At 53.7% G+C, this 13,090-nt stretch overlaps 5 protein-coding genes across 5 annotated transcripts; 2 read left to right on the top strand and 3 right to left on the bottom strand.

The window, feature by feature from the left end:
* Positions 1-25: 25 nt before the first annotated feature.
* GMORB2_7651 (uncharacterized protein) lies at positions 26-1,452 on the top strand (the record flags this gene model as incomplete). Its single annotated transcript, XM_035469616.1, has 3 exons — positions 26-529; positions 697-1,114; positions 1,247-1,452. 3 exons carry the CDS (start codon positions 26-28, stop codon positions 1,450-1,452), a joined length of 1,128 nt encoding a protein of 375 aa, XP_035320710.1.
* Positions 1,453-1,664: 212 nt separating this feature from the next.
* On the bottom strand, positions 1,665-3,463 carry GMORB2_7650 (carnosine N-methyltransferase; the record flags this gene model as incomplete). Its single annotated transcript, XM_035469615.1, has 4 exons — positions 1,665-2,254; positions 2,465-2,837; positions 2,924-3,190; positions 3,374-3,463. The coding sequence occupies 4 exons, from the start codon at positions 3,461-3,463 to the stop codon at positions 1,665-1,667; spliced, it is 1,320 nt and encodes a 439-aa protein (XP_035320709.1).
* An 870-nt stretch (positions 3,464-4,333) lies between these two features.
* GMORB2_7649 (uncharacterized protein) lies at positions 4,334-5,107 on the top strand (the record flags this gene model as incomplete). Its single annotated transcript, XM_035469614.1, has 3 exons — positions 4,334-4,450; positions 4,540-4,722; positions 4,841-5,107. The coding sequence occupies 3 exons, from the start codon at positions 4,334-4,336 to the stop codon at positions 5,105-5,107; spliced, it is 567 nt and encodes a 188-aa protein (XP_035320708.1).
* A 1,181-nt stretch (positions 5,108-6,288) lies between these two features.
* On the bottom strand, positions 6,289-7,629 carry GMORB2_7648 (1-acylglycerone phosphate reductase; the record flags this gene model as incomplete). The annotated part of the gene is made up of 4 exons (XM_035469613.1): positions 6,289-6,928; positions 7,166-7,334; positions 7,455-7,507; positions 7,592-7,629. The coding sequence occupies 4 exons, from the start codon at positions 7,627-7,629 to the stop codon at positions 6,289-6,291; spliced, it is 900 nt and encodes a 299-aa protein (XP_035320707.1).
* Positions 7,630-8,185: 556 nt separating this feature from the next.
* Positions 8,186-9,587, bottom strand: GMORB2_7647 (uncharacterized protein; the record flags this gene model as incomplete). The annotated part of the gene is made up of 2 exons (XM_035469612.1): positions 8,186-8,217; positions 8,564-9,587. The coding sequence occupies 2 exons, from the start codon at positions 9,585-9,587 to the stop codon at positions 8,186-8,188; spliced, it is 1,056 nt and encodes a 351-aa protein (XP_035320706.1).
* Between the last annotated feature and the right edge of the window lie 3,503 nt (positions 9,588-13,090).

Below are 13,090 nucleotides of genomic sequence, written 5' to 3'. Positions count from 1 at the left end.
CAGACCACATATTCACACACGAGAAATGTCTCTGTACAGATCACTGCTGTCAGCGGCCGCTGCTGTCCTCAGCTCGACACCGAGAGCCATGGCCTCGGAAGACGATACCCAACCGGTGGGGGAGAATCCCATTGCCGCGGGTGGCAAGCACACCTACTCGACCGAATTCCTCGGCCACCAGTGGGCCAACAATAGCTGTAGCAAGCGTGACCTGGGCTTCACCGGAAAGCTTGGCGGGAAGTGGTACGCCGTGTACGGGGACACGCTGTGGTGCGCTCCAGGGATCACGGACGCGACGGAGGAGACGCCCGGGTTCCACGGTATGGTCAGGGACTCGCTGTCCGCCCTGACGGACGACCCCCTCGTCGTGGAGGACCTGCATCTGAACGATGACGAGCCCGTGCCTCACCAGAACCAGTTCGTGCCGTTCAATGAGGCCTGGGGGGAGACGAACCGCTACGGCTTCGGCGGGACGAGTATCGTCGAGACGGATGCCGAGAGTGCTACGGGTGCGCTCTACTATCTTGTCGTATGTCTTGACTCGCCGCTACCCATGACGCTCCTCGCACGCTCGCTTTCCCTTCACTCGTCATACATGTTGAGAGATTTCCTCGCACGTTCAATGTCCCTTCCTGAGCTGTCGCCTGCCCTCGAGGTTACGATTATCGAGGAGACCGTCGGCTGACACCGTCCCAGAATGCCGAAGAACACTACAAAGGTGCCGGCGTTGCCAAGGTAGAGCTGGTCGATGGCATGCCCACCGTGACGAAGCGCCACGGCGACGGGCACGGCTACTGGTGGAGCGGCGACGAGACGCCCAAGTACGGCGACGTGGCCGCCTACCGCGACGAGCGCAGCGACTACATCTACATCCTCGGCAACCCGCCCAACAGCATCACTGACTGGCCTGACACGTCGTACATCTATCAGGCCCGCGTGCGCGCCCGCGACGCCTTTGACCTGGACAAGTACGAGTACTGGTGGGGCCGGAGCAGAGGCTGGAAGGGGGACGTCCTCACCAAGTTCGACCCCACGACAGCCGTCATGTGGGGGTGCGGTCAGGGCCAGATGGTCTGGAGCAGGTACTTTGAGCAGTACATCTACGTTCACATGAGTGAGTCTCCTTCTTCCACAGCCCCTCGTTCCGATGCCTTCTACCTCTGCAGGAGATGTGAGAGAGAGAGTTTGGAGAGAGAAGAGGTAGAGATGGAATGACGGAATGGCGGCTAACAAGAGAGGCCTGTAGACGGTCCCAGCCTCTGCCTCCGCTTCGCCCCGTCTCCAGGGGGTCCCTGGACCGGCGACGCGGAGCTCTACACAACCGAGCCGATCGACGGCGGCTTTGTGTATGCGGGACTGGCGTACCCTCACCTCGACGAGTCGGGGAAGACGTTGACGGTTGGATGGACCAACAATAACTTTATCGAGATTCTCAAGATTACCTTTGATTAGGGGGGGGGGGGTTCTTCCGAGTGTTCGGTGCATGTATGGATGACGAAATGAAGTGGAGGACGGAGGAGGAAAACAAGGTGGGTAAAGGAATAGGAGTCCACGGCGTCGTAAATGATTTTTTCCGTCTTTCATATATATACATATCTCTCTCTCTTTTTTTTTTTACCATTCTCGACGGATTGCATCTCGTCAATCCGCCCGCCCCCCCAAAGTCAAGTCTTCTGCGCCACCCAAAACTGCGCATGGTAGGCATTCCTTGTCAAGGCCCGGTCGTCAAAGCCATAGGCAGCCTGCATACCCCTGACGTTCACGCCGGGGACGGTGACGAGCCCGCACTCGGGCCCGGCCAGGTCCAGGAGCCTGAAGCCGTAGCCTTCGGTGACGACGGTGACGATCTCGTCGAGGGAGAGCTGGACGAAGGGGGCGGTGCCGTAGAGCAGAGGGCCGAGGTTGATCCAGTGGCCGCCCTTGCGGAGCAGGTGGCGAATGGTGTCAAAGTACGAGGCCAGGTTGCGGGCCGTGTCGATGAAGAAGTAGGTCACCACCACGTCGTACGCGCCCGCGGCGTCGGGACCCGAGAGGACGGTGGTGAAGTCGCCCTCCACCAGGACGACGCCTGAGGCGTTGAGGGCGACGTCGGGGAAGCGGACGGGGCGCTGCATGTCGGCTGTGGAGGCGTGGTGGGACCAGCTGTCGATGAAGGGGTGGATGGATATGTCGGAAGGGGAGGAGGCGTGCGTCTCTAGGAAACGGTATGCTACGTTCATGAACATGGACCACTCGTTTAGCGTCACCTGGAAGCCTGCGGTGTTGTCAGTTTGGTCAGCCTGTCAGCTGTGCGTGCGTGCTGTGTGTGTGCGTGTGTGTGTTTTCATCGGAGTTGTATATATATTTGCATGCATATCTGAATTGCAAAAAAAAAAAAAAAAGGAAAGGAAAGAAAGAAGGAAAGAGAAGAAGAGAAACGAAAGAAAGAGAGAGAGAAAGAGGAAGAGATTTGTCGAGCTCTCACCCTTTTGAGAAATATCATGACCTAATCGACCGAGACCGGAACCGGGAAGCAAGACACGGATAGAATCAGGATTCTCGGGAAAGAGCTTGTCGAGGGTACGCGCGATGCAGTCGAAGCAGTCGTCGCGCTCGTAAGCCGCACCGTCGACGGTCCAGTCTCTCACGATGTGCTTGAGGGTCTGGGAGACGGCGACGCGGTCGGGTTTCCTGCCCTCGGATTCGCGGCGGCGGATGTGGTCTTCCAGCTCGGGACGGGACACGCCGTAGAAGGACAGGGCGGAGTCGACCATGGAGCTGCACAGGGCCTGGTTCTGGCGGAGGAGGGAGTCTGTCGTGATGAACTTGTCCGAGTAGCGGACGTGTTTCTCGAGGATCTGGCAAGCGAGCGTCAGTAACGGTTCACCGTACATGGCGATGAGGAGCAAGAAAAAAAAAAGAAGTAAAAAAAAAAACCCCATACTCTGTGTTGTGATCTAGTCACCTTCTTGTACAGACTCTGTAGACGATCCAGCTCCTCCCGTTGACGCTGGTAGTAACGTGCGTAGCCGTGGAGGGCATCTAGGAGACGGGTCCGGGGGTGGTGGACGTTCATGTCCCTGGTCTTCTTCATCCGTCCGGCGAGTTTCCGGTCCTGCTCGATGTGTCTCGGTGTTTGCGGGGGAGGGGATATGCGGCACTGGCTGTGGTCGTGATGGTGATGTGACGATGGGTCGAGGAGGAGTCCATTCTATCATGAATCCGTGTTGGCCTATCTTGTTCAAGAGGGAGGGAGGAAGAATCCGATCATCCTTTCTTCTTCTTCTTCCCCTTTCTTTCTTCTTCCCTCCTCTCTCTCTCACCTCTTCCTTTTATAAATAGAGGAAAGAAATCCAAGAAAGAAGAAGAAGAAGAGAAGAGTGCACGTACATACCTGGATATATTCACCGAAAAGGTGCTCGAGACCTGTCGAGAGCCCGATCAAGGCTGCGAGCAACGACAGCCATGCGATGGCTTGTCTCATGACTGCTGCTGCTGTGGCTCGATGGGGTTTCCGAACGATTTGAATCTGGAACTGTTCCCCTCCCCTTCCTCGCACCATCTGTCCATTCAAGGACTATCGATGATACAAAGAGTCAAGGATTGAAACAAGGAGAATAAAGAGAGAGACGAGAAGAGAGGGGACGGGGAAAGAAAGAAGAAGCAGAAAAAAAGAAAAAGAAAAAAAGAAAAAATAATAATAATAAGAATTCCCGGGTATTATGAAAATCTGACTTGTATTACGAGTAAAGCCCGTGATCCATCTGCAACCTTGATGGACGAGTTAATAATAAGGATAAGAATAAGAATAATAAATCTTGGCAATCTTCCCATGGAAAAGCAAAAGCCATCCTGATCCACCGAGCTGCTTTCCCCTCCCCCCCTCAAAGGGCCGGATCAGTCGAATCATGGCCTTCCAATTGCTTCGCTTCCTTGGTCGGAATCCACCTGACAAGCATGTCGGCTACGGTTAAAATAGCGTTGGAAGAAGAGAAGATACGAGCAATAGCAGTTCCTTGGTGTAATAGTAGCACTTAGTAGTAGCAGCAGTACCTTACCAGAATGGTTCTTATGCCCGACGCTGCATCTTCTGCAAGGAACGTGGTGTTTCTGCGTCTCTTGTGTCTGCGTATAAATATCCTACCAGTCTCTCTCTCTCTCTCTCTCTCTTTTATTTTTATCTTTAATTTATTTAATCTCTCTCCCCCCCCCCCCCCCCCAAAAAAAAAAAGGGGGAAAATGACCAAGAGCTCCCAGAAAAAAAAAACTGACATTCTTCTTCTTTCCATCTTCATCTCTCTCCCTCTCCTCTCTCAATATCCATCTACATATTCCAACCCCTCGGCTGACCAAGATGAAGCTCATCACTCTCCTCGGTCTGGGTCTCCTCCCCTTTGCTGCCGCCCAGTCTTCTACCTCTCTCGGTCCGGCTCCGACCGAGTCGTATGGCTGCGAGCCTCACGGTGACCACGTAAGAACACACAACCCTCCCATCCCTCCAATGTCGGAGACGTGAGCAGAGAGCAGAGACGGCTAAAGCGACATCATCGTGCAATACAGTACCACTGCGAGGGAGCCGTGAGCGAGACGGCCACCTCCTCGGCCACGCCCGTCTCTTCGTCCGTCTCGGCCACTGCCACCAGCGAGCATGATCACGATCATGACCATGACGACGGGGAGACATCCGGTACCCTTGCCCCCAGCCCTACCGAGTCGACTGGCTGCGAACCCCACGGTGACCACGTAAGTCCTCCTCACCTGTCTTCTCTCTTCTCTCTCCTCCCTTCCTCCTTCTTCCAGAGCGGCGTTCACCCTCGAGACTTGCCCGCATCGGTGGCTTACCGTTACGAAACAACGACAGTGGCACTGTGACGCTGCCGTCTCCGAGACGGCCACCTCGGACTCTACCCTTACCGAGACTTCTACCGGTGCTGCCGTCTCCGGGACGTCCGAGACGACGGCTGACCCTACCTCTGCTACCGCTACCGAGACTTCTACTGATGCTGCCGTCTCCGAGACGTCCGAGACGACGGCTGACTCTACCCCTACCGAGAGTCCCACCGGTGCTGCCGTCGCCAACATGATCCCCCTCGTCGGTGCTGTCGTCGCCGCCGTCGTGGCTTTTTAGAGGTAGAAGTCTGAAAGTATTATCAGTAGCCACATACACACACATATACACGCACACACACACACACACACACACACACACATATATATATATATATGCGCACATCTTACTTTCTGAATTCTCGAACCGGCAAAAAAAAAAAAAGGGGGGAAGAAACAGGGGAAAGAGAGACGAAATCTCCTTCATGTATATAATTATCTGATTACGAAAAAAAAAAAAGTCTTTTTTAAAAAACAAAAAACGAAAAAATAACATAAAAAGAAACAAAAAAAAAAGAAACAAAAAAAAGAAACAAAAAAAGAAACAAAAAAAAACTGTCCATGATAATAGTGAAACAAGAAGGAGAAACATGAATGTTTCTGCACTGTGGAGGAGTCCGTCCTTGTTGTCATGCTACACTCGTTGAAGAGAGCGCAAGCTTAGATTTAAGGTTACGACTCACGATGTAACGGCGTACGGGAACAAAGACGGCGGAATGGAAAGGGGAGACATGAGCAGGAGGAATGGGGGGGAAGATGCTGCTCCTGCTTCCCTGTCCGACGGGGCGAGGGAATTGTTGGTCGGCTGGTCGAATCGATTGATCTGGCTGAACGACCGAACCGAACCAGCCCAGCCCAGCCACGGCCCCTCCCCTGCCGTCTCGAACCATCAAGGTTCTCGCCCTTTCCCTCCCACCTCCAGAGCGACTCACCCCAAACTGTCGAGTTCCGCTCTTGGCACCGGCTCGGGCTTTGGCTGGGCGTGTCCCATGTTGACTCGTCCTTGCTCGTCATGTCGTGACCGGTCGTGGACTTGTCTATACAGTAGAGATTTCGCATCGTTGCGGAGACGGGCTATCATGCGACCATGATGCGCACTATTGTCGTTGTCGTTGTTGTTGTCGTCGACTGGGAAATATCCTCGGCGGTGGAAGATTGTATGATAGTATGGTCATATCACGTATTAATATTGTCAATCATGACCATACTATCATGCAATAATGATATACGCGAGTACACGGGAGAAGATGCATGTGCGGATGAGGAGCTGTCCACCGATATCGATCGGAAAAGTAAACAATAATACAGTACACACTGGCGAGGGAGGGAAAGAAAGAAGAGAGGAGAAGGAGAAAAGGTGTTCAGAGTGTTCATCATCACGACGAGACACATCATCTACCTGCACGACCCACGGCAGCTCTCCTAGGTCGACTTCTCCGCACCGGCAGCCTGGATCCTGCGCGTGAGTTCCCCAATCTTCCAGTACCTGGGGAAGATGACGTTCTCGCTGAGCCACCTGGGCATGAGCGTCGTCAGCCAGACGAGGCGCGACATGCCGCCGTGCCAGAACCAGTCGGGCGTGCCGCCGATCAGGTGGCCGAACCAGCCCTCGCCGCGGAGGGCCTGGTCGACGACGCCGCGGGCGTACGACTCGGTCGAGACCGTGCCGTGGTTCTGGCTGAAGGTGAGCCGCCACTCGAACACGTCCCGGACCGGCTGGTACAGGGACCCGGCCGGCAGGGAGCGGTGCTGGCGGCTGGCGATGTTGGACCGGACCGTGCCCGTGACGGCCACCATGACGCGCACGCCCAACGGTCTGAGCTCCAGCCGCAGCGCGCGCGAGTACGTGTCGAGCGCGCCCTTGGTCGAGCTGTAGATGGCCCCGAACATGTACGGCACCTGCGCCGACGTGGACGAGATGTTGACGATCAGGCCGCGCGCCGCCATGAGGGGCCCGATGAAGGCCTGCACCGCGCGCATGGGCCCGAACACGTTGGCCTCGTACGTGGCCCGCACGTCGTCGATCTCCATGTCTAGGGCTGGGATCGTGTGGGTGCGGCCGCTGGGGGACCGGGTCAGCCTCGAGCCTCTTCAAGCTCTCCTTCTCCTTCCCCTCCTCTCTCCTCCACACCCCTTCGCCCAACCTCGCCTTGCGATCGGTCGAGAGAGGAGGACGGATGACGGAGAGAGGGAAGGAAAGAAAAAAAAAAAAAGAAGAGGATGGGAGGAGAAGAGGATGGGAGAGGGGGGGGAGGAGGGAGAAGAGGATGATGATGATGATGGAGAGGGAAAGACTTACGCATTGTTGACCAGAATATCCAGACGTCCATCCGTCAACTTTTCGACAGCTTCCCTGCACGACTGCAGACTCTCCTCGTCCGTCACGTCGAGCTGAGCGGTGCTGAAGCCTTCGGCCTGCAGACCCTCGAGGACGTCCGGGTTGCGCGCCGTGGCGATGACGTGACAGCCTGGCATTATGGAGCGCAGCCGTCAGCCCTTCCGATCGTGCTCTGCGGAGTGATGCCTTTTTTTTCTTTCACCCTTGATCCGTTCCATGAGATCGGCTTCATCGGTCTTCCCTCACTCACCTCTCTTGTGGAACTCAGCGGCTAGTGCGTGCCCGATACCGCCGGGCGTGCAGCTGCAAGAAAGAAGGAGGGGGAGAGATGGTCAGTATGAAGACGAGTAGTTACCCGACACGGATGAATCCCCCCCCAAAACGTACCCCGTGATGAGGACGGTAGTCTTGCGCGTAGAAGCCATTGTTCCTTTGATGAAATATATATGAATATACGTATATAATATATATATAATATATATTTATAAAAAAAATCGGCGTGATGAGTGACGTGATGATGATGTCGTACGAGCTTTTTTTTTTTGGAGGTTTAGACAGGGGAAAGGAGAATGATCGTATCATGACTACGCACTGATACCGGGACCGAAGCTCATCTGCTGCCCCGCCAACTCAAGCTCAGCCTCCAAACGTCGCATTTAATACCGAAATGCTGGTTAACCCAAGACATGCGTCGCTCTGAGGGGGTTTATCGAATATTTTTTTATTATTGCTAGCATGATTGCCATCCAAGGTAAAATGCCATTGCATCCGTCATTCTTCTTTCAGCTGTATTAAGAGTCTCTTTCCTGTCATCTAAAAACGGATTTCCCTTCCCCTTTTTTCCTCCAGAAAACCCCCCCCCCCATATTCTAGATAAAAAAAATTCTTCCCCCCCCATCCTAACATCAGATATATAGTATATAGTATATAAGGTATACATTATAAAAATAAAAAATAAAAAGAATTTCCAATCCTGGCTCGTTAATCTTTCCAGGAGTTTCCCAAACCTTGCTCTAGACGCCATGAGATTTTTGTGGTTTCCCCCCGGGAGGGGAGAAAGCACAGAACAAAGAGACATTGACCGAAAACAAAATTATAAAAGGAGGCCGGGGGAGGGGGCTGGGAGGAATTCAAGACAAATGATCATACAGATTGCTCCGCAAACGACAAAGGAAAATTGAATAGAAGAAGCCACAGGGTATATATATATATATATATGATATGTGTGTGTGTGTGTGTGGGTGTATATGTGTGTGTATGTGTGTATGTGTGTATGTGTCTGTGTCGGTGCGTATGTGTGTGTGTGTATGTGTGTGTGTTATCCCAACTCGTTCTCACCTCATCGATGAGCGTAATCACCCGGCATCTCGACAGGATCCTGCTTGACATGGATCATGTTATCTGGCGGGAGCTCGACCGGGCCCTGCATCTGCTGCATCTGCTGCATCTGCATCTGCTGCATATGATGGTGCTGGAGATACTCGTGCGGGTGCTGAAAGGCCATGGCAGCACCGCCGGCGGCCGACTGGGGCGGCGGAGGGGTCGACGCGTGCCACGGCGACACGGGGAACTGGTTGGTGCTCTGGTTGGGGCTGAGGGCCGAGACCGTTCCGGCCGGGGACCCGGCGTAGTAGGCGGCGTTGGCGTCGCTGGGATCGAGGTAGCCGGAGCCCGGGGTGGCGGCACCGCCGCCGGGGCCGAGCATAGGGTGGGCCTGAGAGTTGCTGAGGCTGACGTCGCTCGGGTTGCTGGCGTTGCCTGACCTGGCTCCGTTGCGCTTCTTGTACCGTCGAAAGCAGCACCACGAGACGAGGGCTGCGATGCCGGCGACGGCGGCGGCGGCGCCCACGGCGACGCCCACGACCCCTCCCGTCCCGATGCTGTCCGTAAGGTCCGACAGCGTGCCGCCGTCCGACAGGTCTGTGGGTGATGACGACGGTGATGCCGAGCTGGTGGCCGTCGCTTTCGCCGTCGCCGTCGCCGTCGCCGTCGTCGTCGCTGTGGGAGAGGCCGTCGCAGAGGCCGTCGCCGATGCTGATGCCGCCGCCTCCTCGAACTCGGCCCTCGTCATCCCGATCGGCGTGGACGAGTCGCCGCAGGCCTCGTCCATGATGGTGTAGACCGAGCGCAGGTCGTGCGAATCGTCGGTGCCCAGGCACTCGGCCGTCAGTGTGATGAAGTCGCCGCCGTTGTTGCACTGGCAGCTGTTGAGCTGCGACACCGACTGCTTCGGGCAGTTGGCCTCCTTTCCCGCCTTGTACAGGCACGATTGCGCGTCGGTAGGGTAGAAGTCGAAGTTGTTTTCGATACCCTCGACCCTCCCCAGGAATCCCATCAGTGCCAAAACCACCGCCCAGCTAGATATTGACGAAGGCGCCATCATGGCATGGAATCGTGTGTGTGTGTGTTTCTCCTTCTTCGTCTTCTTCTTCGTCTTCTTCGTCGTCTTTCTTGTGTACGAGAAGAGGCAATATGAGACAAAAGAAAAAAGATGTGGGCGTATCGAGTCGGCGCGAAGGGTGGAAAGGTCCTAATTGTGTATGTTCTATATCGCCTCTTTCTTGTCGCCTCTTGTCGTTTGTCGTCTCCCTTCAGGGTAGACTACCCAATGATGGGTACACAACCACACGCACACACAACCCAGACGACAGAGGCTGACTGGCGGTTTCTGTGCCTGTTCTTTTCTATCTGATAATTGCTTTCGCGGGGACTGTTTTTTTTTTTTGGTCGGGATCGTCGGGGGCGGTGGGGAGGGGGAGGGGGATCGTCTATGATTATAGTATCTGCTCTTCGTGAATGTTATGTGAATTATGTCGTGGGGGGGCGAGGGGGCCAAAAATGAAGGAGAAGAAGAAGAGAAGGAAAGAGAAAAAAACACACGGAGAAATGGTTCAATACGAATAGAGGAGATGGGACGGTCAAGTTACAAGGTTACGACTATGTGCTACAGAACAAGGGGGGGGGGCAGGGAAAGAAGGAAAGGAGGACTAGGAAGAACAAGGGCCCTCAATCTCAAGTCCAAGGGTCAAACACGACCAAACGACCCCCTTTGTGGAGTCGGGAGAGAGAGAGAGAGAGGGAGAGAGAGGGAAAGAGAAGGAAAGCAGCCCGTATAAATTCAACAAGAGGGGACAAGGAGGAGAGGAAAAGACGAGGGAGAAGAGAAGAGGGAGGAGAAGAAGCAGCACGGTTATTCCGTACGCTAGACTCCAGTACATTAGCTGTAGGTTGTTGACTGTACGGGTGATAATACTCCGTACGGATTACCGAGTACGAGGAGTTATGGTCGGATAGCGCTGCAATGCTACGCCTTATTTGAACGTCTGGGCTGGGATATGAGCATAGATCTACATGGGACACGGACCATCCAGACTGGGGGGGGGGGGGGGGGGGGGGGGGGGGGGGCTGTTGCTCGTAGAGTCTAGTTGTAATATCTGGCGTGATTGCCCAGCGGTAATTCTACACCTGGTCCTGGCTGATACGACGTACGATATTGTACAAGTATTATCTGTAATATGTAGCCTGCACGAGTATGGGAGACGGTACTATTCACTATTCGAGATAGATGCTAGTCGTGCCTAGGCTTCTAGCATGGTATCATTCATATCTGACGATACCTTGGGTAGTGATAGTAGTAGTAATGGTACTAAGTAGTAATAGTACTAAGTAGTAATAGTACTAAGTAGTAATAGTAGTAAGTAGTAATAGTAGTAAGTAGTAATATAGTAAGTAGTAATATAGTAAGTAGTAATAGTAGTAAGTAGTAATAGCAGTAGCAGTAGCATCAGTAGTAGTAGTAATAGTAGTAAGTAGAAATAGCAGTAGTAATGGTAGTAAGCAGTAGTAGTAGTAAGTAGTAGTATTAGGTAAGTAGTAGCAGTAGTAGTAGCAGTAGCTAATAGTAGACAATAGCTAGCAGTACAAAGTAGAAAGGCTTGGCTTAGCATAGAATCTCCTACTGCTGCCACCCACTATCAAATGACTGCAATGACCATGTCTCGTAGCTCCCAATGTTATATAAGGCTGACACGCTCAGGTGCCTCCATTTCCAGGCAGACCAAGTTCTAGACCAGAGCCTATCAGAAAAATCGAAAAATCTAGCCATTCTGGGAATGGTGTCGTCACGTGGAACTGTCGGTTGTTTGATATGACTCCGGACTCCGTAATGAGGGTACAGGGCACCGAGGGCAGAATTACAGTGGAAGCAGCAGGCACGAGTGCTCTAATTCTAGTGGATAAAGGTGCAACGCCCAGCCTACTCCATGATCAGCAGATTTCAGGGGCAATCTACGGAGTAATATAGAGTTAAAAATTTGATTAGATTCATAAATTAAGAAGAAGAAGAAGAAGAAGAAGAAGCAAGAAGAAGAGAGAGAGGAGAGAGAAGGGAAGGAAGAAGGGAAAGAGGAAGGAAAGAGAGGAGCGGTAAGTGCGGACGATCGGTCTTTGCTGGCTACATCACTCCGTAGACTCGTTCAATTCGAATGTGCGCTGATAGTACGATGAATGAGCCGAGCCGTAAGACATGGGCTCGTACCGCAAGGCCTCGTCGTGAGGATGCTGAGTAAAAATGCCGCTTCACCTGCTCGCTGCTGCTGCTTTGCTGTTCAACATGAACAGGCCTTGCTTGTCGCAGATATAGAGAATTGCGACGTGACGTGTTACGGCCTTGGCTGATGTATTGCTATTCGTATGCACCCGCCGTGCAAGGTGTCGTCAATCGTCGAGGCCCAAAGAGCGGTAGCCGAACGTACACATGGGCAGGCAGACCGCAGGCCTGGCCGCAGGCCTGGCCGCAGGCAGAGAAAAAGTCTCGATGGAAGCTCTGGACATGGACTGCGACGCTGTGCACGTAGTACATGCGAGTATCTCTACGTCTAGGCGTTACATGTATCAGCATTATTACTAACACCGCTTGTACAGTAGTATTGATACTCCGTATTACCATCATCTCGCATGTATAGTGATGTGCAATGTGCAATGTCATGTGGTCATGTGCGTGTGTGAGGTTGAGGTATTATTGCTTCCATGGTATAATGGTTAGATAAACACACACATGCACGACGCATGGACGGATGGATGGATGGATGCACCGTACAGATTACATGTACCGTTAAATACAACATGCATACCGCTCAGTCGATGAGAAGGAGCAATGGAAGCTTCTACGACTCTGGAACCCACACGGACAGCACACATATTACATCATCCGCAACCAACCCATCCATCGTAAGAGACTGCTCGTAAGTTCTCCTCTCCCCATCAACATCTGTACAGCGCAGCGAGCGCTCTCATCTGGGCAGTATCGCCGCCGATACTCTGACCCCCCCGTGCGGAGTCAACACCGCGGCCCGGCAAGGTATCAGTCGGTGTCGGTCGGTGGCTGGGGGAGGTGGGCGATCAGGAGGCTGCATACTACGAGTACAGTGATGATGCCTAGCGGTGATACTACCGAATGTCGCGGAGCAGTACCGCACGGAGTACGGGTTATTGATTGCACAGTATCTGCTCGGTGACATGTACAGGTCCAGAGTAACCGAGACAAACACGTCTGTCTCGTCAGTCTTCGGTGGGGAGTGGCCCCGTGGTCCGTGGGCTGTGGCAGAGTGGAGTTTTGGGTGGCCAACGCGGTGTCGATGGCAACCCTTGAAAGGGAGCCAACGGTCCGGCGGCCGGACGATACGAGTACAAGTGAGCAGCACTATCCACCGGTCCAGTCCTGACTGGAGAGGAGACGGTCTGGGCAGTCGGCAGTTGGCAGTTGGCAGCTGGCAGTTGGTAGTTGGCAGTGGCAACGGCGGGGAAGGTTGAGGATGAGTATTGATCACTAATGGTCCCACGGACGCCGCAATGGGACGAGCTTCCTGAATGAATCCTCCAAACCTT

This window comes from Geosmithia morbida (assembly GCF_012550715.1).
Source record: "Geosmithia morbida isolate 1262 chromosome Unknown scaffold_9, whole genome shotgun sequence".
In the NCBI taxonomy this organism is placed as follows: domain Eukaryota; kingdom Fungi; phylum Ascomycota; class Sordariomycetes; order Hypocreales; family Bionectriaceae; genus Geosmithia; species Geosmithia morbida.
The sequence above is the reverse complement of the archived record's forward strand: the minus strand, read 5'-3'. Positions and strand labels throughout refer to the sequence as shown.